The sequence below is a fragment of the Ursus maritimus genome, unplaced genomic scaffold (genome assembly GCF_017311325.1).
Source record: "Ursus maritimus isolate PB19 unplaced genomic scaffold, ASM1731132v1 scaffold_7, whole genome shotgun sequence".
Taxonomy (NCBI): domain Eukaryota; kingdom Metazoa; phylum Chordata; class Mammalia; order Carnivora; family Ursidae; genus Ursus; species Ursus maritimus.
The window spans coordinates 50,706,281-50,731,657 of record NW_024426885.1 but is presented as its reverse complement, the minus strand read 5'-3'; the positions used below and the strand labels follow the sequence as shown (position 1 = coordinate 50,731,657).

At 38.6% G+C, this 25,377-nt stretch overlaps 1 protein-coding gene across 2 annotated transcripts in view; it reads left to right on the top strand.

Moving 5' to 3' along the window:
- Positions 1 to 25,377, top strand: part of KAT6B (lysine acetyltransferase 6B) — a 178,046-nt gene that overhangs the window by 131,436 nt on the left and 21,233 nt on the right. For both annotated transcript variants that reach the window (XM_040624814.1, XM_040624813.1), the window contains exons 9-13: positions 269 to 390; positions 1,936 to 2,051; positions 3,861 to 4,002; positions 7,172 to 7,333; positions 10,680 to 10,773. In XM_040624814.1, the coding sequence (XP_040480748.1) occupies positions 269 to 390; positions 1,936 to 2,051; positions 3,861 to 4,002; positions 7,172 to 7,333; positions 10,680 to 10,773 (636 nt within the window). The remainder of the gene's footprint in view (positions 1 to 268; positions 391 to 1,935; positions 2,052 to 3,860; positions 4,003 to 7,171; positions 7,334 to 10,679; positions 10,774 to 25,377) is intronic.

Sequence of the window (25,377 nt, the reverse complement as noted above, 5' to 3'; positions counted from 1 at the left end):
ATGATTTTGCTTTGTATTGCTCTTACTTTCCCTCATTTATTTGTTGAAACTATAAAAAGATGATAGTGGTAATTCAAATAAAAATTTGGGTACAGCAGGGAAAGGGTACTGCTGGATCTTGGAGCAGTGCTTAGACATAAAAGCTTATAAAGCTTAGAAAAATATCCCTATTTGCCCACTATGCTAATTTGGTGCCATTTTGGTAATATATGGTGGTTACTCATGATTCAAGTCAGTGAATGCACTTTCTGCTGGTTTTAAATAACAGATACTGAAATCAAAATAAGCATCAAACAAGAAAGTACAGATATAAATGTGATTGGAAACAAGGATACCGTTACTGAAGAGGATTTGGATGTTTTTAAGCAGGCCCAGGAACTTTCTTGGGAGGTAAGGCCAGGATACCACATTATAGTAACAAGGATAAGATGTGATTTTTCTGTATGTGACTATTACAAAATTACTGCTTTGCTTTTATTGCGAATCCCCCTCAGAATCCTTTGTGGTCCTTTAACTGTTACATGATTGTTCGTGTTGACTCTAGCTTCAAAAGCAGAGTGTCTTTATAAAATTGTCTCCACTCTCAAAAGTTGAGAAGGGCTCAGCTGGTCTCAAAAAATAGACCAGAGTAGCAGTAGTTGAAGCAGATTTGGAAAAATGCTTCTAGGTATGAAGGACTAGATTTCTTACGATTTTTGTGGAACTGTAGAAAACAGCAGTTTTAAATGGTTAAAAAGAACATCACTTTTAAATTTACCAATGGTTCTTCCAACACAGATGGCCAGCCATATGAAAAATGTCTCGTAATTTTAACACTTCGGCGTTAAGACAATATTGTGTTGCACAATCAGTTATAATCACTTTTATTTTTATTGTCCAGTAATTTGTTTAAATGATTCCACTTAAAATAGTAACTCCAGGTAGTTTATTGTCACCAAAACAGGTGACAGGCAAGGCTTTGGGCTTTTCGAGGTCAGATTTATTATGGAGCATGAATGTGTTACGTCAGTAGAGCACGTTCAGTTTCTATGGCAAACTATTCAGAGAGACTTCCTACCTAATCTCACTTTTTGTGGTGTGGGGAGGGAGCTATCTGTAGGCTCTCAAGCTTTATTTTTAGTAGCAGCCACTTGGGCTAAATACTTCTGACAGTTTCTAATTTAAGGAGCCATTGGATATTTCCATTCCTCATTCTTCCCCATCAGTATGCTGTGTATTGTTTTCCTTTGGCTAAAATAAATGTCAGAAATTCTCCCAGTTTCTGAGATTTGAAGTCCTTAAATATTATCACATTTTCAGCGTACTTCTGGCATTCATAGACAGACTTGATGAACAGTAGGCCATTATCTGAAAAATGCTGTTAAATTTTAAGCCCTTTCTTTCCAGTACAGTAACACAGGCATTTCACTCAAGAACATTTCTTCTCTGTATCAGGCAGGCAAACTTCTTAACCACATGGAGTGTACTGCTTGCGAGTAAGGGGAGAAAGAGGAGATGGTTATTAAACTGCAGCCTTTCACAGTTGATGATATAATTACAGTTGGGATCGCTGTTAACTTCATGGAGGAACAGGGGACTGTGAGAGTGTCTAACGGCTAGATCATCTTCTCATTTACTCAGTTTTAATGCATTGCACCAGGTCATTAAATTCATTCAGTTCAGTAGACATTTGTATGTATTTACCGTGTACTCATTTTCTGTCTTGGTGATACTGTTTCTTAGGGTATTAGTTTGTTCATATATGAATCTTACACAAAGTTGATTATTTTACCAAGATCCTCTAATGTGTTTTCAACAACATGAAAATTCCCCATGAAGATTAGTGTCTGTTCTTGATAGGTTTTCATATCCACTGGTGAAAGAACCAAAAGGTAAGTGAAGAATTTCTCTTCTAATACACACATTTTATTTCCTTCCTTTTCTTTTCTCTGACAGAAAATAGAGTGTGAAAGTGGAGTGGAAGACTGTGGCCGGTACCCTTCTGTAATAGAATTCGGGAAATACGAAATCCAAACCTGGTACTCCTCGCCTTACCCACAGGAATATGCAAGGTAATGGAACAGCCCAGAAGGCATATAACTTGAATGTCATATATGTGAGGAAGGGGATTTCTCAGTTCTGAAGCAGGAATTAGATGATTTATAGGACATAAATTTCAATAGTCAAGTCTAAGCGCTTCCCAAACTATTACTTTTGTCAGTGTCTTTTTATAGTAGTATTTACTATTCTGCATAGACTCCTTCCACTCCTTACTTACACAGGCATTGTAAATTTTGCCTTTGAGCTTCTAAGATCATGCTTTCTCTCTCTGGTTAATTGGACAAATGTTGTTTGTGGATGAAACCAAATAAGGAGAAAAAACACTGACCATTGTAAAGTAATTGGTGGTTTCTTCTCATTGCCCTGTTTATTTTCCTAATTAGCCCTGTTCGTTTTATCTCTGATATCTGACATTTTGTTTTCAAGTTTTTTACAGAAAAGTAGCAGAAGGAAAAATGAAAGAAAGTAGGTGGGAGTGGGTAGCCTTAAGAGACCTTTCACCAAATCTTTACTTTTAGAGCCATTTGTGACTAACTTGTTAAAAATGAAGAGAAAATAATGATCTAGAGTTCTTTTTGTCTTGAACTAAGATTAGCTGTGAAATTGTCTTGAACTGAGGTATCTAGAAGTGGCTATCCTGTGACCAGATCTCTTCCTTCAGGTACACCAGGATATACTTGATTAGTATCTTCTCAAATGCTTTAAGCCTGCGAAGTTTCTGGTAATCACAAACTTGCTTTTCTTCTACAGTAGATAATTGTCCTTTTCTCCACCACATGGGTGTCTGGCCCATCATCTACTGGAGAAAATGGGGAGGGTGTTTTAGAAGTTAAGTGGCAGAGTAAGAGTCAGGAGTCTCGGTTTCTCTTTCTAGCTTATATGACTCTGCTGTGTGTTCTTGAACAACTTTTAAAAACACCTATGAGCTTCAATTGGTATGGGTAATCACAAGTCATGTGTTCTGAGAGCTTTGAGTACAATTTGTATATAACTCCAAGATTTTTAAATTACTATTCTCTGAGTCTGTAGCTAATTTTCCCCAAAACCGTTCTACCCATTCTTACACCCCAAAGACCTGTAAAGTGCTTCTAAACATTTTCTTAACGATACTAACTATATGTTTAAGTGTGATCGGGCACACATTAAAACTGTTATAATTTTAAAAGTGAAGAAAAAGTCATCATGGAAGAGAAACCTGTTTGTATAATGTTACTCAGAGTCAGTGAAATTTGTAGAAATAAGATGTTTGGATTTTTCTACATTTACTGCTTTAGATGTATATGTAATTGTGATAAGACTTTAAAGTTACCTCATCCATCAATAGAAATGTTAATTAAATTCTAGGACTTCTCTGCCTTATAAGTACACAGATCATTTTTTAAAATAATGAATGTGCTTCCCTCAGAGTAAAAGATGACTAGTTACACCACTGACCATACATACTATTGACACTATGACATTAAATCTGAAATTTGAAAAATATTCATGTTTACCTGACAGCAGGCCATCCTTATTGTTGATTTTTCAAGTAGTGGTTCTAGGTCTGAAAACCTTTTTGTCTGTACAGTGTTTCTAAGGAAACAAATGATTTGTTCACAAAATAATGGCAGCAAATATTATTATACTGAAAAATAACGTAAGCTTTGTACATTCTCTTTACTATTGGCTTTCTATTTTCTTTTTCTTTTTTTGAAACCACTTCTTTCAAATACTGTTGTACAGCCTTATTATGACTTGGAGAAAATCGAACAATATTTAATATTTTTTTCCTGAACAGTATAATCAATCTGATAGATTCTTTGATTTTAAAATTTTAACAGATTACCAAAGCTTTACCTGTGTGAATTCTGTCTTAAATATATGAAAAGTAAAAATATTTTGTTAAGACACTCAAAGAAATGTGGATGGTTTCATCCTCCAGCAAATGAAATTTACCGAAGGAAAGACCTTTCAGTATTTGAGGTAAGCATGTGTAAATAAAAAATTCAGCTTTTGAGACCTACTACTTCCAATTGTTGATTACATTCTCATTTGTTTCTAGAAGGTGCACAGTGTATTCGATTTTGGCTTCAAATTTAGACTGCTCTTTAAAATATCTCCATGTTTTGGAATGTTTAACTATATTGAGCAACCATTTAGATTGATGATGAATTCCTACTTCATCACATTAACTTTTTTGTCTTCCCCCAAATCCCTGTCTGCACCAGATATATTCACCAGTGAATTTATGATCTTCTCAACTCTTTGTAAATTCTACTTTCTTTGGCAAGAGAAATTCGCTTTGTTCAGCAGCTCCAGCCAATGTCTGGCAGGTGCTCACTCTTCCAGGGAATTGAGCAGCTGTACATATCTCCTCAATACACAACCACCTGTGTTTCCATCCATTTCTTGGCAGGGTGGATAATCCTTTTGGTGAGACCCTAGCAGATGTTGGGACTGCCCCCCTCATCTGGGTTGATGGCCACCCCTGGAGAACTCTGCTGTTCACAGGAACCCCTTGTGGCCATGTGTCTGTCATTGTGGGTTCTTAAAGACATTTTGTGTTTTCAGAACTGATTTAATAGCAAAAGGTCTTTGCCTGCATATCGTTTCATTGTTTAATCATGTTCTATTGTCAGTTTAGCTGTGTCACTTGTACCTTGAAGAGACCATGCCTTTCTTTCGTGTTCTTGCCTGTTCTCAGGGATTCTTCATTCTCTACTTTGTTCTCGTTCCTCCAGTTGAGCACTTCCATTGCCCTGCCTAATTCCCTTCTCTGTTACCCATCTCGGTGCATTGTTTTCATGCATGGGTGTTCAGAACAAGCCTTCCCTGCGCAGCAGACATGTGTTTTTTTTCTCTGAAATACAGTTTTACTTTAGATTTCTCTATTTTTGAGTTGGTCAGACTGAAATTTATTATTCTGCCCAAATTTCACCTTAGTTCTGGTGTGTAATGTCTTGCATTATATTTAGAATAGGGGACGGTCACACATAGGCTTCTCTCATTGACTAGGCTACCTCTTGCAGACAAGCCAGGGCCCGCTGCTTTTTCTGAAGGCCAATCAGAGAGCACAGTAACTCCAGCTGCGTGTTAGGATTTTTTTAAAGACCCTCTTCCTGGTTATATCAGGCTCTTTTGGTAAGCTTGAAGGAAGAAGGGTATTGTTGCTAGGAAGATTTAATAATTTATTAGTACTTACCAGAGGATAGGGGCAGGGTTTCTGAGCCTGGGCACTATTCACTTCTCAGGCTAGATAGTTCTTTAGCGTAGGGAGCATCCTGTGCATCGTAGAGTGTTCGGTGGCATCCCTGGCCTCTACCCACTAACTGCTAGTAGTACCACATTGCTTCCAGCTGTAACAAGCACAATTTTTTCCTGGCATAGTGTCGCTTAGGAGGCAAACTTACTCCCCTTGAGGCCCCCTGGGCTAGAGGGAAAGTGAATGCAAGTCATTAAGTTCATCTTGGGATGTCACTCAGTCAGCCCCAACCAGGTGAGACAACAGAGCTATTCTCATTGGAGACTTAAGTAATGTCACAAGTTCAACTTTCCTGTTGGCTCCTTCCTTCATGCCTGGGATCCTTTCTTAAAACCGAAATGAAATGAAAATCACTGTCTCTGTTTCCCAAAGGACAAAACACATCGTTGCCTTTAAGTAATGGTGAACTAAATCGTCATGAACCTGCTTGTGGGGTTTAAGCTCTCATAAATCCTGGCAGAGTCCTCTCAGGGATAAGAGAGTCAATTTTGGAAGTCTGACAACAATGATCTGCTATTTCAGGGCAGGTGCTTTTGAACAATCACCAAGATCAGAGGGGAAAAATGAAAACAAATTAGTAAAATGCACGCATAAAAATATTTGAAAGAATTGGATTTTCTGTGCCAAAGTCCCTATTCTAGAGTCTGAGTTAATATTTAGAGAATAGCATATAGGAAACTTTTCTCTCAGCAGTCTCCTAAGTAACCTTTATAGTAAACGAAGAGTAATCATAAATTAATACTTTCCTGTCTTTATCCCTCTTGAAAGCGTGCATATTAGACCTTACACAGCTGATAAGAATTTGCTTCAGCAGCATCCTCTTTTTTTCTGGTTTGTCAACACCTACATCTCTGTCTTTCCTTTTTGTAATGAACTATCATTTCCGAAAGGACCGTACTCTCAAATACATAAAAACTTCCTTTAATTAAAGAGAGAATTGTATCCTCTGTGTCCATTGCCCATATTTGATTATGTTGCTATGCGTGGGACCTAGGTTTCATCCAAGGGAAATAGTTATATGAAGTCTAAAAATAATTTGTGCAATATGAGAACCTGTATGGTCCACAGGAGACTGGAGAACGGTCAAGTTCATTGTTACAGAGCTCTGGTTAGCAAATACCCATTTCCCTTAAGAATAGTGCTAGGGAAATTCTTGAATCTGCTGTGCTTTTGGTTTTCAACAAGTAACTACATTTGATCAAAGAAATTGGCATCTGTGCCTAGCCTCCTGTCTATAACCATCAGTATCACAGCTTGATTCTTTTATTTTGAAGAGAAGTAGACTGTAATCATGGTACTTATTGTAGGTTGAAATTCATCTCACTTTCTCTGTAAGTATTCCCAACATAGAAATTTTATCTCTTCCAATTATATTGCAAATGATGCTTGGGATAAAACCAAAATGGAATCCTCTTTTGCTAATCTACACTTCTGAGGAATCAGAATAATACTGTGCATTTATTTTATTTTCATATGAAGTCCTTTTGAAAACAACATAAAGTTTAACTTCCTTGAGCGGTATTTTGATGTGTTTACATTTCTTCAATTCAGATTTACTTGGTTCAAACAGGGAGGACATGCCTGATTGTTTTACTTGTAGTAAATTGCAAATAAGAATGACTCTTTCATTAGTGGTTTCGGCTTTCTTCAGGTAGCTTAAAGAGATTTAAGCGAACTTAAATTTACCCTAATTTAAGAGAAAAAGTGGAATTCTTATTTGCCAGGTGACAACTGTTTTCTGGTTGACTTTATACTTGTTAAATGGAGTAGTTCAATCTCTCAGTTTGGGACTTGGAAATAAAATTATATACTTTCCAAAAATACCATATAAAAATAATTTTATATTGAGTGGCATTTTTATGTTAAATAATGTCTGTTTCTCTTTGCTAGGTTGATGGGAATATGAGCAAAATTTATTGCCAAAACCTTTGCTTGTTAGCCAAGCTCTTCCTGGACCACAAAACGTTGTATTATGATGTCGAGCCATTCCTTTTTTATGTCCTTACAAAAAATGATGAAAAGGGCTGTCATCTGGTTGGATACTTCTCTAAGGTAAAACAAGAGCCAGTATGACCTTCATTTTCTTATTCAAAATGTTTTTGGTAGAGCCCAATTCTTTGGAGAGGGTTGGTTTTTGTTTTTTTTTTTTTAATGACTATAATTTGAATAAGTGATACATATTTCTGAAAGCTCAGGTTCTTGTTCAGAGCTAATTTAAAAAAACAGTAAACATCATGCCTAGAAAGTGTGTAAAGGACCTCAGCAGTGTTTGCTGTCATAACTGTCAGCAACCATGTAACATTATAATTGCTGCCTTGGACCACCTAGCATCTTTGATTTTTTTAAATGTTAAGCTTATTTCCCTTGCCCCCTCTCAGTGGTATCAACATGAAGGTTTCAGTGTAGTGTAGCATTTAAGAGATGGTTCTCATTTCTCCTCAGTGTATTCCCTCTGTGGTCATCAGTATCTCAGTGAGTTGGAAGGTTGGCATTTGGACAGTCAAGGTGATATAATGACTAGGTTTACTCTTTTGTCTCTTACTCTCTATGCTGTTGTTTTAAGATCTAAAGCAGCCTCACCTTTAGAAAGCCTGAGTATCTCCAGCTGTTAATAGGGAAGCCCGTGACATACTGAGTGGTTATAGTTTGTCTTTTATACTCACATTCCTCTGTTCAAAGGCTTCTGATAATAACTCATATGCAATAAGGAAAAACTGAGTTTGGAGATATTTACCAGGTAATGAGCTTAACTTTTCTTACACACCTAGGAGATAGTTTAATGTGCCAGGATGGTAATTATAAGACTTCCATGCACACAGTAAATGAGCTGAACCCTATATTTTATTTATTTTATGATACAGTTTTGTGTGTTAGGTGATCAATGAATTTTAGTGAATCTACTCTTGCATAATAATGTAAATGGAATGCCTTATGGAAGTGTCGTTTTCATGGAATATCAAAAGATAGAGTATATGTGAAGGTCCATTGCAAACTGCAGTTTTTCTAAAGTTTAGAATCAACCCAAAGGTCATAAACAAAAATATAAATAAGTGATAGCATTCATGGGAAACAGCATCAGTATTTTAGTACACATATTTGGTAAGGCTCCAAAACAAAAAAGACAAAAGTTAATTTGCACATAACAGGTTAAAAAGATGACAGAGAATTAACACACACACAAAAAAAACAATAAATAGGAAATCTATTTATATAATGTAAACATCTTACCTTTTGTTTAGGTTTATAAAGATCTTTTTCTCCAATGAGTTAAAAAGAGTGGTTGTCATGGGGCGCCTGGCTGTCTTAGTCGGTAGAGCATGCAACTCTTGGTCTCAGGGTTGTAAGTTTGAGCCCCACGTTGGGTAGAAATTTCTTCAAAAAAAAAAAAAAAAAAAAAAAAAGGAATAGTGGTCATGATTGTCCTTCCTGTTAGAAAATGGCATTTCTTGAGGTGTCTGGATGGCTCAGTCAGCCCACAACCCCATGTTGGGCTCCATGCTGTGCGTGGAGTCTACTTAAAAAAAAAAAAAAAGAATGATGTTTCTAGTCTGTTTAAATGTAGATGCTTAATGGTGCCTATGGTCCTTGTCTCAAATTGGCCTCTGGGTCTACAGTTGATGGGGACTCTTATAGTTTTGGTGTCTGCCTATCTTCTTCCGGGGAACCCAGCATTTTACTTAAAACAAGCAAAACTTTTCTCATTTTGCCACAGTTTTCTTTTACAGCATGGCAGCAGCTACTGTCATTTCCTACCCGGAAAACTCATTTTTGGGCAGTGTAGTAAAACAAAAATTAATCTTAAAAAAAACATTTTAAAAGTCTAGATACATGCAAATTAAACCATATTCTAATGTGTCAGTTGGAGTGTGAAGGACTGTGGCCCTTTGGGGTTATACTTAAACCAGCCATACTAGAGTTTATAGCTAGAGAATGGCCAAGATGACCTAGAAAATTTCATTGTAAGTCATTACATGCATATGACTTTGCAGGCAGATAATAGAAGACTACACAGGAGGGAAAGCAGGAACAGTTACTTTATCCATAGATTAGAATTAAGCTGTAGTAACATGTGTTAAAGGTGGAAGTGGGGTGGAGGGGAGGGTTGGGGTGGCTTACAAAATCAAAAGGTAGGAATGGCTTGGGACCAAAAAAAAAAGAATGGCATAAAGGATGACTCCTTTCAACGCAGAGTACATCTCTCTTTAGATAGAGTGAACCATTTGTCTAACTTTGCAGAGAAGACTAATTATTTGAACATTTCCCTCTGATGTGCACATCCAGTGATGGACAATCCAGTTTCTTAGGGAAACTGACACACATTATTTCTTCCTTCTCATTTCTTAGAGACTCCAAGGACAGCTATAAATGTGAAATGTTGGGAGCACATCTTTTTGGGAGCACATCTTTTTCACAAAGAAATCTCTAATTCTGCCCTGTAGGGTTTTTTCCACAACAATTTCCTATGATCTTTCAAATAGGTTCATTAAAGATCTGGGTGTTCTGAAGTAATTCTTTCATGTGGTTAGTACCATTTGTGGTCAGTCTTATTTGTGGTTTATATTTGGCCAGAGCATTCACAACCTCAAAAGCCTTTTCCAGATCTTCTCTGTGTAGGCTTTGGCTGCTTCTGTGTACTCTGAATAAAATATTGCTGCTCTGATGCCACATCCCATGAAAATTGCAAATTTTTCCTAACTCTAAGGATGGTTTCCCACCATATTCTTCCCAGTCTTCCCCTCCTGGTTTCATACTGTTGGTAATATTTTGGCCTCACTTTTGTGTGGAGGCTTTGAGGTTTCTATTGCCCTGGTCTTTTTTGTTTTGATTTGTTTTCCCGGTTTGAAATGAGATTAATTACTTCTCTAGCTTTTTACTTTGACTTTTTATCCATAAGAGAAATGTATCTGCGCAGATCTGCCTACACGTGCACCGTTTTCGTTTCCCTGGGGCATTTGGTCAAAGGCAGAAGACAGATTGCTGTTGCAGAGTCTAAGCTGTTTAGCAAGGTAGCCAGCACAGTCCTACCTTAGCCCGCTGTGTGGCTCTCTGGATATTTGGGTTTTTTCCTCCATCTCCCAAGTTGTTTGAGCAAGGAAATAATTTCTTGCATACTGTCTGTGTTCTGTTTCATTTGGCTCGTCATTACTTGGATTCTTTATTCGTATTTTATGCTCCCAACTTTCAGGCATAAAGGTGTAATTGAGAAGCATGCCTGGAGTTGATGGTTTGTTGTTAGCAGGTAGTTTGATTGATCAACACAATGGGATTAATCTGCTTGATCCCGACCTAACACATTGGCTCACCTTAGTGGACTGTCGTTCAAGGATGGTGGCAGGTGCAGGGAATTGCCCACTTCAGCAGAGCTCTGACATACTTGATCTGTTTCTCCTTCCCTCAGGAAAAGCTTTGCCAGCAGAAGTATAATGTGTCCTGCATAATGATCATGCCCCAGCACCAAAGGCAAGGATTTGGACGGTTTCTCATTGATTTCAGTAAGTGAAGTGCTTTACTTACTTTCATGACCCAGGGAGCTGATGGCTGTTAAAGGAAACGAGTAACACATAAAACTTTATTTAACGTACTTTGTTGTTTTTATCAGTAGATAATAGGCTTACTTTTTATATTTACATAGGTTAGAAAATCTTCCTCAAGTGAAAAATTTACTGCTGCTCACTTACTGTGCTCTAGGAAATTGAGACTAGATTTCTCGGCAGTGTCACTAGCTCACAAAGCCATTACCCTGAATGAACCGGCAGAATTACATTCCATTCCATGGCGCTCACGCTCATTAGCACCAGAAGAGGCAATTATTTGTGATTAGAGCTAACGGAAGTATTATTTAAAAGGATTTTCAGCTTTCTAAAATTTTACCTATAATCTTATCAGTACAGAGCAAGAAAGGGATGTTTCTACCTAGAAAACAATTCTTTTGGTGGCTTATCCTTTTGAGTCTTTTCTAGTAGAAATAACAAAATGTCTTATTTTGTTAATTTCCCTTTTTCTGTTACGGAAATTATTACAGTGTTTTATCTAGAAGGTTGCCCAAGAAATATTTTTTATATACATTTGTATCTTCAGAGTCTCTTCAATTAAAATTGGACTAATACAAAAAAGTATGCACACTAATGTAAAAAATATGGGTAGGTTTTTTCCTCCTTGTGTGTAAATGGAGTGCTAAGGCTACATTGGAAGAATTCATTTCAGAATACCCAGATAACACAAAAGCCAAGTATCCATGATAATAGTAATTTCTGGGAACTGTGTGCTTCTTCATTACTAGATTGTAGTTTGTCTGATTTTAAACTGAAAGAAGGAAAATTTAGGAGATTGCATAATCTTCATAAGGTACATCAAATGCAAAAACCACAATATAAATGTGCTCAAGGAAAATAATGAATAAATACGTTGAGTCCAAATCTGTATTACTAGATATTGAAATATTAAAGTTGGGGTAAAAAAATGACCGTATAGCAGTTTTGGGCAGATTTAAGCAATTTATTGACATTGAGGATATTGTTCTTTTTTTTGAAGTATTATCTAGTGACTTTTATATTTTCAGTTAACATTTCCAGTTATTAATTTATTATCTTAGTCTTATCCTTCATTTCCTGATCTAGTTCTCCCATGGAGGGCCATTTTACCAGGAAGTCACCATTTTTATTTTACAGAGTTCTAGGTGTAATCGGTTCTATGGGCAAATCCCTTTTTTGTGTGTGTGGCCACCATATAGAAGTTGTTCATAAACATTATGGTTTCCGATGTGCATAGCAACGGTCCAAGCCTTAACCTTTTGATACTTTTAGCATCTTCGTGCCTACAGAATACGGCAAACTCCTGAGCTCAGTATTGAAGGTCTCCTCACACCTACTTCCAGCTGATTGTTCATCTGCTAATCTCTTTTTCCTCACATTTTCTGAGCATGTTTCCATATTTCCATTCTTGTCTATGCAGTCCCTCTCCTGAAGTGACCAGTTCCTCCTTCCCCATCCTCCTCCTGTTCAGAATCCTACCCCTTGTTAAGAACCAGCTCAAGAATCTCTCCTGTTTGATCTCCCCTCCTTGATCCCCCCTCCTGGAGATTGATTTCGTTCCCTTCTTGGCTCCGTATCTCTGTAGCGTAGCACCTAGACTTAGCGCCTGCTTTAGTGCTGATAACTGATGTGTCATACTTCCAACTGACTGTAAATTCCTTGGATACCTTCTTGTTTTCAGTAGGTCAGTAGGATCAGTGATCTGCATTTAATGTATTTTTCTTGATTTGAATGGAATCTCCAAAGTGATACACGGTACTGCCCACAATGATTTTCTATCTAAAATTTTTAAAGGGACTAGTACTTAACAGATAAAAACGCAAGTCTCTAAATACAGTAGCATCTTATTTGTACAGCATGATCTGATATTAAGGCCTCCTACATAAGAGATCAACCCAGCAACAAAGACGTTCCCTTCAAATGCTGAATCTTTATGTTAACCGTTTTAGTGAAAACTGTATTTGAGTCTACCCTGTATTTTTAAACCAGAACTCTGGAGCCCATTGGAACGTTGCTGGATTGCTCAGGGCCATCGTGATGAATGCCATCCATTAGGGTGTGCCTGGGTAGTACAGCGCTGAGGGTATAATTTTTAGATTTTCTCTTTCCTGTACACTTGACATTGCCCCTACGCTGGGGTGGGGTTAAGGAATGTGGTGAATGATTTGAATAAAGTTGAAAAGGGCTTGGTGTTACTCCTTCAGAGAAGAGGAAACCGGGGGAAGAATTTTATAATACTCAATGAAAATGGGAACTGGTGTAAACCCAATAGAAATTCAATTTAAAACCGAAAAAAAATTCCTTGGCCACAAAGGTTTTAAAGAAGATAGAGTAGGCTGCTGAAAAAATTGATAACATCTTCTCCTTTGGAGTTACTTAAAATAATAGTAGATAAATATCTTTCTAGAATGATTTGGATCCGATCTTGCAAAGTAAGAAGATAAACTTCATGACCTCTCATAATCCTTGTTAACCTTATAATTCAGAACTCAGGGCAAATCAGTTAACCAAGGTTACTGGTTTTCTAAACTGTGCTGTTTTTTTTTTTTTTTTAAGGGACCTTTTAATGGTTTGATTTATTTTATTTCTGTTTTGTACATGAGCCTGAGGGTCTTTTGGTCAAAAGATGTGTTTTCAGTAATTCAAATAAAGTTGTAAGGCAGGAAGACATTCTGTCTATAGTAACTGCCAGTTTAGGAAGCTGAGACAGGAGCAGTAGGAAGAAAGCTGTAGCTGCCCAGCCTCCCACTTGCACACTGGATTAGAGACAGGGGTGCCATACAGTGTGAAGTGTGTGTATATAAAGAACTGCAAATCCCAAAACTTTGAGCACTGTTCTCCAGGACCATCCAGAGGGGGAATGGTCATCCATGGGACCAAATGCTGCCCTTGGAATAAGTTGTTGTCTTACTCTTCCTGAAACAGCCTGTCTGGGGTTTGTCGGAGCAGAGCTCCCCAAGGGGTCATTTGTGGAGCTTGGCCAAAGTGACTAAACGGTACCAACTCCCAGCACGTTCATAAACCACCTCATGGGTTTTGTGACTCTCTGCTCAGAACTTAAATGGGTAGTGGAAGGAGTGACTGTCAAGGTTGAAGTTGATACCCCATCCCTTCTCTCCTGGAATCTGAGATTCCTTCTCTTCTTCAGTCAGGATATTAAGTCGTCCTCCTCTCTGTCTACAGACACCACACCCCACACCCCAGTCCTGAATTCATACTGGAACCTTGCATTCCAGATCAGCAACACCACAGGGTTTTATTCTGTCTTTCCACATTTCCATATTTGTAACTCTTTTCTCTGACAGTGAGAAATCTGACTTCTGTTATCCACAATATATTTCCTGACATGCTCAGCCCTAGGTTACACATTAAGTAGTTTCAGAAATACTCATACCACCACCTAGAAATCAGACTTCCTAAGTAGAGGTCAATATTTGTATATATTTGTTTTTAACTTTATCGCGAGTGTATTTAGTCAAAATATTGTGTTCGAGTGTTACTTGGCTTAGTTCTTTTTAATTTTTTCTCCCCTCAGTGTGGTTATATCATTCATTTGAAATACAGTTAGGCTTTTTTGTTTCTGTTTGTTACCCATTTAGTTTTTCCTATATCCTTGTTTTTTGTTTTTGAAACATAAAACATGATTTTCAAAGTTGAAACTATATTAAAGGGTACCCTCAGAGAAGTGTCATTCCCCTCCCCCATCCCCTCTACCCATCCCCAGTCCTTTCCTGCAGGTCACTGATCTCGTTGGGTTTTCATTTATCCTTCCCAGGTTTCTTTTTGTACAAATGAGAAGTTGTGTATTTTCTAATTTCTCCTCCTTTCTTACACAAAAGGAAGCATACTATAGATAGTCTTTTATATTTTGCTTTTTTCCACTTAACGATATATCCTGGAAATCACTCCATACTACTACTTAACGATCTTATTGTCTTCTGGAACTGCATTGTACTCCAGTGTGTGGATGTACAGTTTATCCACCCGCTCTCTTAGGTATGGGCACATAGGATGTTTCCCAATATTTCACAGTTTTAAAAGTGCTGTAGTGAGTAGCCTTGGGCATATTTTGACTGATACATACTTATGTAGCAGGTTTGGTTTATTATATATGCTTTAGTTGTTCAGGACTCTGCTTGGCTGGGCAGTAGATAAGCTGATAATGAATTGTCTTTTACTCGAGCCTGCAGAGCCAGAAACCCACCTGGGGAGCAGGATGCAAAACCCATCCTTCTCAGCTGACCTAAGGAAAGCAAACTGATTGAGCAGTAGGTTGCAGAAAATTGTGCCAGATAGTTGTGAAAGAAGGTGGCATCATCGTTAACTTACTGGTGTGTTTGTTGTAAATGCATTTATCTGATTTTAAATTGGATAGCAGAGGGAGATAGCAAAGTGTGACTGTTTCTTTTTTTACCTCTTCATGCAACCTTTGTTGATTGGGGGCACCCTCGTTGGCACTCTGCCAAACAGCAGTGACAGAACTGAAGAAGACATAGTTCTTTCTGGGTGGTCAAGTTCACTAAGTCAAAAGTTGCTGGATAGTATGTTTGTAAAGTATACATTGAGAGCCCATAAGAAGTTGAATGAAAACATTCCAGACTGAGAGAATCTGAATCATGACCATGGGAGGAAACATGTTAGATGTTTGAATAACTACAAAGGAAACTCCAGGTAGATGAAATACTTAGATGATTGGGGCCCCTGGGCATTTAAGTGTCCGACTCTTGATTTCTTGATTTCAGCTCAGGTCATGATCTTGGGCTGGTGTGTCAGACTCCATGCTGGATGTGGAGCCTGCTTAAGATTCTCTCCCTCCCTCTGCCCATCCCCCTGCTCGCTCGCTCACTCTCTTTAAGAAAAAAAGGTTTAGATGATTAACAGAAAATGAAAACACAAAAACTTGTAAAAAGTAGAAGAAAGGCTCTACAATTATCAGGTCTTTGAATGGTCAAGGACATCCTAACACTAAGTGTTAACACAACGAAAGAAATCACAGAAGAATATACAGATGATTTGACTGTATAAAAAGGTAAAATGTCTGTACGGTAAAAAGTATTAATATTTAAAAGTCAATATAATGGGAAAGATGTTTGCAACAAACATGCCAGGCAAAGCTTTGACAGCTGTAGTATTTAAACATATTTAAAAGGAAAGGTTTGATAGTGTTAAAGCATAAACCTTAATAGAAAAATGAGCAGAGGACATGAATGAGAAATGCACAGAAAAGGAAACTGCTTGGTGGCAGCAACATTGCTGACATTTGCTGAGTGCCTGCTGCGTGCCAACCACTTTCCTAAGAGTCCTGACTCATTCAACTCTCACAACACGGGTTGAGACATTTTAATCTTGCTTTATGGGTGAGGAAACAAGGCACAGCTATACAAACAATACATGGCACCGCTCTCGTTTGAGTCCAAGCACTTGGACTCTTGGCCACAATGCTCCAAAGTCTGTCAAGTACAAATGGCTAATGAAAATGTGAAAAAAAATGGTTGGTAATTTAAAAATGGAAATTCAAATAACTGCAAGATTATAATTTTTTGCCTACCAAATTAGTAAAGACTTTTAAATACAGCCAAATCTAAGCTGACATAGGTGGGCTATTACATTTACACTGGAGAAGGTGTAAAATGGTAGGCATTTTCCAGAACTTTGACAGTATATATCAAAAACATCAGAAAGGAATTTATTCTAAGGAAATCAGTATACTTTAATCACTGTGCATTAATTTCATATTTGATGTAACAGCATGTTTTGTTCTGTGTTAGTTTTTTAAAGAGTGGACTTCCCTTCTCCCTTCACCCCCTCCCCCAATTGCAGCAGTATAACAACTCGTAGTGGAAAATTAGAAAACAGATAAGATAACAAGAGAAAATTAAATCCCCCACACTTCTCTTACTCAGAGAGTCAATGGTACAGTTGTCTGTCACAGTGTCATTGTTCATAGTAGAAACAAAAAACTGAAACCATCTCAACATTCAGAAAAAACAGAACCATTCCCCTGAGAAAATTACGGTACATCTATATAATGGAATATTATTAGCTGTTAAGAATTATGTTCTAAAGAATTTTTAATAAAATAGGAAGATGGTTATGATGAATACATGGCTTTCAAAATTGTATATATATGTGTTCTCAATTACATGAAAAGTATATGCAAAGAAGGGAAAGCAACACACTTCCAGATTCTCTCTCGAATTAGAATCATAGGCGATTTTAATTTTCTTCTTCATACTTTTTGCTATAAATAGAAAGAAAACTAATTTCAGACTCCGCGAAGGCCTGACCTAGGGGAGTGGCAATGAGGACACGTGGAAATGAAGCAGGTAGTTCCCTGTTCTGCAGCAGGTAGAATTCTCCCTGGCACCTCGAGCTGCTCAGTAGGTCCTAGGCGAATGGTTGAATGAACTGAGCTTGGAAAGGTAGTGAGTGCAGCTTTGGTTGTGTTGCCTTCACTGTGATTTTGAACATCCACGCGCGGCTTTCCTTGGGAGTTTGGAGCTCAGCAGGGGAGTGCATTAAACGGGGCTGCTGGGAGTGGTGGGCAGACTGTAGTGGTGGCCACCATAAGTATAGATGAGGACAAGCCAGGGGAGGTGTAGGGAGACAGGGCTGAGGCTGGAGTGCTTGAAGTTCCAACATGTTAAGGGCTAATCGAGGATGAGGAAGTTATCAAGGCAACTGAAAAGGGTCCAGAAGTAGGAAGAGGATCAGGGGAGAAAGGGGTCAGGGAAGCCAAAAGACGTCAGCATTGCAACAACAATAGTCGTAATCTTAGCTGAGCTTTCTAGAGCACTTAGTGTGTGCCAGGCCCCGTCACCTGAATTACACAGGTTAATTTGCTTCATCCTTGCAAAGACCTCAGGAGGTTGGTTAAGTTACCACTGAGAAGCTTGTCCAGAATCACTCCCCAGCCTGGGTTCAGTGCCCAGTGCCCCAGAGAAGAAGATTAAGATAAGGTCTAAGAAGTATACTTTGGAGGACCGTGGTGTATGTGGAATTTAAAAAAGTGAATTCAGAAAGCTCAACCATCAAGGGCTGGGGCACAGGAACCTGGTTTTTGATTTTTAAACTACAGAGGCTAGAGCACTGGTAGAAAGAAGGCCAGGGAGCAGTGATGGGAAAAACAAAAAGTGATACTAGATGGGTTTTTTAATGCAAATTCAGAAAAGGCATTTGATGAAATTCAGTTTCTTTCCTAATTTTAAATAATCAAACATACGAGAATTTTAAGAATCCTCTTTCTTATTTGTTTCAGCCTTGGCATAACCTTGGGGAAGCTTTTATAAAGGGTAGATGACAGTAGGTGCAAAAGTTTACAAACTTACACCTTTGGTCTTGCAGTAAGTTTATCAGTTACGTAAATGGTCCATTAACTGTACATTTAGGCATTTTTTAAAATTAATGTCTATTTGTAGACTAATGATGAAAGTTTGTAAGCAGATTAAATTCTTGGCTTTCTTTATTCAGTATTAAAATATTGTGCAGTGTCTCAGGACTGTTCTCATGGAATAGAACTTGAGAGGAAGTAGGAGTGATTGACTGAATTAAGCACTCACTTCAGAAAGTCCCCTTTGCTGACCTTTCCTGTGATTTCTGTTGAGGGGTTTCTCTGTGGCTTTCATGAGGAATGTATACCATGTAAGAACTGAGTCTGTGTTTAGCAAGTGCTGCTAGAAGATGGGTGCAGATGACCCAGTTTTGTGCCTGCAAGTTACGACTTGGTCACGTTGTCAGTGTAGTCAGCAATGTCCTTTGACTTCTGTTTTCTTAAAAATGGCACACATATACACACACATACCTGGATTTAAGAAAAATAAGGAATAAAAGAAACTTTGGAGGAAAGATGCCTCTTGGTACAATTTACTATCTTGTTTCTTTCTCACTGAGAATTGGTGGGTTAATCTTCTACACCTTCATTCTTTCCCCCTTCTGGTTCTGATGACAGGGATCTCTCAGGTACCTAGAGAGTCCCAGGCTTGTCTTTCTTAGCCGCCTTATAACTCTTGGTGGGTTTCCTGAAAAAGCACTCCTTAGAACAAGAAAGCATCTTCTGTCTGGTTTCCACTTCCTACTTCTCAGAGCTCTTCTAGGTCCATGAAGCAGAATTAGAAAGAAAGAAAGAAGCCGCATACCTCATCTCAACCTAGAAGAGTGTGATGTTCAGAGGGTAACCATATCCACTCTCTCAAAGAAAACAGCTTCTTCCCCCGTATCTTAGATCTAGCTACTGGCTTAAATGTTGTAATATATGATTCCTGAATTCAGGAATACGTGTCATAGTAGTTGACGTCATCAGCTAGCAACTTGGAGTTTTAATGGTCAGCTTTCAGCAGACTACTTTAAAAGGCCTGCCACTTACAAACTTTGCAAAACACAATTTAAGTAAAGCTTAAGAACTTAAGACGACTTTTAACCAGAGATTTAGAGTTGTTTCATCCTACATGAAAATTGCTTTTTTGGAGTAAATTCTTGATACTGACAGGCCTCTCTCCAGTTGAGTAGGAGTTTTTATTTAGAAATCCAGTTGGTTGTATTCTCGTAAGACATGTTTTACCTGACTGGTGGTTAAGTCCAAGTTGCTGAGACTGTGTAGGGGTCACTGACTTCTCTCTGACAGCAAGTTGAGTATAATTTTAGGGTAAGCACATTCTTCCCAGGAGCTGGGTCCTGGCCTGACAGGTCCTGGTGAGGCATCCCACTTCTTTAGGAAGGGTCTCTGGGCATCACTACCCTTCCCAGTGGGTGACCCAAGAATGGTTACAGGGAGGCACAAATAGCACTACCTTCAGCCCCATGGTGGCCAGAACTCTGGCGCCTGTCACCTCACTCTGAGCAGCCTCATCCTTTTACCCCAGCGAGACATGTGAATTCTGTCCCCTCCATGATGGGGTAGAGGCCATGAAGCACTCACTTGGGGCCTCAGTTCGGTGGATTGCAGTGTCAATATTTCACTTTCCCCCATTTCTGAGCCCCACAAGCCGAGCATCAAAGGTTTTGAGGGACTGTGACAATGTCTCTTGGGGACATGTTATAGGACTGAAACCCTCTGATTCCCTGTAAGTATTTCCTTATGCAGCTTGTAGTTAATAGTTTTCTCTTTTTTCAGTGGCACTGACTATTAAAACAGCTAAAGACTGAGCAAGTGTAAAGTCATTTAGAAAGTTGCATGTGTCTTTTGTATATTTATTGTTTATTGCCCATTTCCTTCACCAAAAGTAAGATTCCTGGGCGTAGAGACTTTGTTCGCTGGGGCAGTCTCCCTCCTGAAAGAGCCCGGCACTTGGTAGGTCCTTATTGTTTGCTGACCAAATGTTGAATGAATTACTATGAGAAGAGCTCTCTTAATGTACTTTCTCTCCTCACACGTGATTCTTAGGAAGAAGAATTTTATTTTCTTAGAACATAGTCAGCTGTGGTTTACTTACTTACACATGATGTCGGGTGTGCCCTGCCTCCTTTTGAGGGCTGGTGTTTTTGTTCTGTCTTAAGATCATTTAAGCTGCATCAGAAAGAAGATTGCCATTATCTACCATAACCCTTGGGCTGAGAGATGAGAGCTGTGACAAAATTCACATTTACACACAGTTGGTTGAAGAGAAGCTTATCTTTTCCTGACTTTTATCAGATAATTCATTTCCTTATGCATTTATTTTGGAAGGAAAATTCCAACTTTGGTGTTAAGGAACTGTCGAGAAAGCTTTTTTTCTTTGCAGAGCATTCCTGGCAACTCTCCTCCCTGGGTGGGCACAGCCAAGGCAGTCATTAAAGAATAATCAGTTATGCTTTTGAAATGGGGCTCAAGTCCTTTATAGCCTTTTCTAATATACCCTCCCCACACCTCCACCATGACACGTGTGGAAAGATAGGACTGGGGGCTGTGTCCTCAGATTTTTGCTGGGTTTTAGAAGATGTGTTTTGACTTACAGAAGAATAAGTATCATGGTGACATATATTTTAATAGGATTCTAGTTTATAATATAATAAAGAAAATGGCTACTTTTCCTTATTTTCTCACTACAATATGTTGTGCTAAAAGCCTTTGTCATGACTGTTTTATGACATTGGACTGAAGTGCAATATATTTTAATATGTTGAAGATAACGTCAAGGTTGAAAATTGAGCTTGGTGATTCATTCAGAGGTTGACTGTTACCAAATGCCTAGAAATAAGTGGCACAAGGCAGTGCAGCTAACGATTTATTTATGTATCTTTTTTTTTAACAAAGCTTGTCATAAATCAGAGCAAATAAATAGGTCTTATAGAATAGTTTGTATTCATTGCTTCAGTGAAAACATTGTAAGTAAGACACATACGGTCCACAGCTACCATTTTGCCTCATGTAGCTCAGAATTTTTCCAAGGTTTGGCATGCAGGTGGATTGTTTTTAGAGACCTTTGGTCTGTTTGGATTTCTAGCACTGACCGGCATTTGTAGTGAGTCATTTTGGAACCCTACTACTGGGCAAATTGTGTTCACGTAATTAGTACAGGAAAACCTATCTTCAGCAGTAAATGGAAGCCTGACAGTACTATCATGAGGGCCAGGCTGGCTCACTGCTGAACTCTAAGCCGTGAGCACAGTGGGATGCACATAGTAGGTGAGCCAGAAAAGGGTTTGTTGTGGAAGTCAGTGAATAGAGGAATGCCGACGTCACATCAGTGCTCTTCTGTGTTCCTGACGGCACCTGCCACATTCACGTGGCTGGCTTATGGCAGTTGATGCTTGACCGGAGATGTCTTCTCAGTCTGTTTTTTTCCCCTTTTTTATTCCCTCATCACTTCCTTCAGTAAACATGCTTTATTTACGTGGACTGTGCCAGGGGCTGGCCTAGGTGGTGAGACCATAAGGATAAAGGGTCTCGGCCTTGCCCACAGGTCAGTGGGCAGTCAGATGCACGAAGGATTCATCCCAGGTGTGCGATGCTGAATGTTTGGGTGGCACATGGGGCTGTGTCAGGACCAGAGAGGAAATGCCTGCAACTCTCTGTTTTCCCAGTTCAGGTACATGCAAGGGAAGCATTTGTACGTTACCCAAAACAAGATCAAGGAAGATTCTGTTTTGATTGGTTGAGATTAGTACTATACCTGATTTTGGTTTCCAGGGACCCATTCCCCTTAAATATATTTTCCAGCTTGTAGTCTTATATTTGTAGCACAATATCCTAGGATAACATCCTCTCATGATAGGATTTCTAACCAGCACATTTATAATCTCAGCTATGAGGTAGTAGGGGTTTTTTTTTTCCCCCCCACATCAATTTGTTTTGGGTAAAGCAAAAGATTTTTCTCTCATTTGTTCAGCATTCTGGTAGGAAAATACTAGTTAGGAATCTGATTTTTTTTTCCCTCCCCCATCAATTTGTGGTTAGCTTGTCTTTACTCTGGTATTAGTGGTCCATGTTCATGTTCACTAATCCAAAAGCCTCTGTTTTGTAATTATTTCTATTGAGTCCTGCTTTGGGTTAACATCATAGAGGAGCTCCTTTTTTTCAATAAAATTGTTTTTTTTGGGGGGGGGTTAAAGGTTGTATTTATTTATTGGACAGAGAGAGACAGCCAGTGAGAGAGGGAACACAGGCAGGGGGAGTGGGAGAGGAAGAAGCAGGCTCCCAGCGGAGGAGCCGGGCATGGGGCTTGATCCCAGGAACCTGGGATCATGCCCTTAGCCGAAGGCAGATACTTAACGATTGAGCCACCCAGGTGCCCCTCAATAAAATTGTTTTAAATTAAAGTTTATAAAGTGCTTTAAAATAGTTGAGTGGATTAAAAGCGATTCAGTTATGCATGTAACTATTTGTCCACATTGAAAAAATACGCAGTGTGATTATATAGCAAAAAGAATTGAAAACGTGTCGGTGAAATCTTGAGGAAATGTGATACAGGTAGACCTCGCTGTATGCAATACATTTGCATATTTCCTTTTTGGGGGGCTGATTGAATCATTTAAAATGACGTAGAGAGTTCTTTCTGTAAAAAGGAGTGTTTGGAATATTTCTTCTTTCATACTTGGTAGCAGGGAGGTGAAAATTATCAGGGTTTTGTCAAAAGGGCTCAGAATTTAACTTGAAGAGGTTCCCATGGGACAATAAATATAACAGTAAAGACAACAATTGCAATTGATTGAAACTCACCAAATGTTTAAACTCACACATTCATAATGACACTTAAAAACGAATTTAGAGGATGATAGGAACCAGTTCATTATTTTACAAATGGATAAATAAAGCATTTAACTTGCCTTTCCTATATGAACTATACCACTAGGTAAACAAATAGTTAATGAGGGAAAACATCTTTTTATAAAGATATTCCAGCTAACAAATGAAACGAAATGATAAAATTAAAACATGGCCGTTTTGTGATTCTACCAATGAACTAACTGATCTAGACCTTGAACTTCAACAACAACAGCGTTGTGAAAAGGGACACAGCCAGAAATTAACGTGCTTGCTGATCAAGGGACATACCATCCAGAGGATGGAACCCAAAGTCTCACCAAGCCTCTGGATCCAGCTGCCATTTTGCAGGAACACAGAGGAAAGAGGAACAAATTGAACTGCATCACGTGTATGCAGTCAGCAAAATCCAGATTGTGGAAGCTCTGTAGGTCAGATGGCCCCAGTTCATCAATAGATAAATTACAAGGAAAAGAAAGGGAGTGGAGAGGAAAACGCATAGACTAAAAGAGACTTAAAAGATACATATTTTTTTAAATGGACAAGACCGTATTGTAGTACCTGGGGCTATGTTGGTGATAAAAGCATAAGGGAACACAAGGATTTACTAGGAAAGTTGGGATAGTGGTTACTTGTGAGGGAAAAAGAAGGGGTGACTGGGATGGGACAAATGGAAGGTTTTTCAGGGTGACTGGCAAACATTCTATTTCTTGATCCTGGCTGATGATTACAAAGGTGGTTGCCTTTCATATATTTGTTTAATGTCGTTTTCTAAATCTGTTTTATTTTTGCCTTTTACTGTTTTTTAAGAAAGTGATGGTTTTAAAATGGGAGTTCACGCCCTACGGTATCTGTTTTGGAGCTTAGATTTTTGTAACTCTTAAAGTGAAAACTTTTTGATTTATTGGTGGCATTATGTTAGTGATGTTTTTAAAAGAGATAACAGTTTTTCAGGCACCTGGATGGCTGAATTGGTTTAGCTCTGACTTTTGGTTTCAGCTTGGGTTGTGATCTTGGTGTCGTGGGATCAAGCCCCGCATCAGGCACTGGGCGTGGAGGCTGCTTAAGATTCTCTCTCCCCCTCTCCCTCCGCCCCTCCGCCCCCCACCCCACCCCACTGCTAGCAGTCACTCTCTCTCTCCCTCTCTCTCTCAAAGAAATAATAAAATAAAAAGTAAAATAAAAGAGATAACAGTTTTTCACCTTTACTGTTTTAAATAAAATGCGAGTACATGGGTATTTGGTGTATTAGGAGCTTCTCCACATCAGACTTTGCAAAACTAGTTTTATGCGAAGGAAATGTACTGAAATGTACCAGAATCATATCCTCTCAAGTGTTGAGTCTAGTCCATTAGAAAACTGCATTCCTGTAAATTGTGTTTCCACTCTTAAACCTAGAGAAACATAATTGAAGAGTTGTATGTTAACAGAGTGGTGATAAAACAGTGCATTCAGACAAAGAATGGCCGTGAGGATAGGGGTGGATGGGAGAGAAAATACAATAAAGAGAGGCCACAGCAGCATTGGAACTTCTCATGTTCTTTGTCTGTCTGTCTCTCCCCTCTTATCCTCTCCCCTCCTTCTTCCCTCCCTTTTCTTTTTTGATTTAAAATGAGGGAAAGCACCACTGTAACTTCCTGCCTCCCAGAATGCTGGGCATTCAGAGTTCTGATATTTGGGGCAAATTTTTAGGCACCAGAAACCATGCTTACAGAAGAGAAAAGGTGTTAAATGTTAGACTTTAAGAAAGGGAAAGAAAAGGGCTAGAATGTCCTGAAACGAAGTTTTACTGATTATTTATTGCAAAAAACAGGCTTCCCTTCTTCTTAAGAAGATGATGGTCCTCTGTTCATAGATTAGAAGTCCTGCCCTGTGGTTTGCCCAGTGTTGGAGCTTTTCCCCATGAATTTAAGGAAGTTAATGAGATTTTTTTTCCTACCAAAGCAGAAGATATGTCTGAGGACTCTGACAGCCTTGTACTCCTGCAGCTTTTCGAGTTGCATCCAGTTAAAAACTTGGAGACCATGATGAATGTTGTTAGAGAGAAAATAAAATGAATGACATCTGTGAATTTGTTTTAAATGTTTATTTTACCAAATAATTTAGATAAATCTTTCCTGAGGAGGAAGCGAAATCATCAGGTTTCATTAATAATCTGGAGCTTTTCGGAGGATTACTTTGAAATACCTCCCTGCCAACTTTTCATAAATTAAGCATAAACTTTCTTTGACCTTATCACACATAATTAAATAGCTGTTGAAGGGTTAAAACCAACTAAAAAGCAATTCTGTATCTCCATCCCCATTCTCCTGCAAAATTATACAGGAAGTTTCTTTTGGTTCTCAAGCAGGGTAATTACAAGAGACAGTTACATAATTTACAGTTTC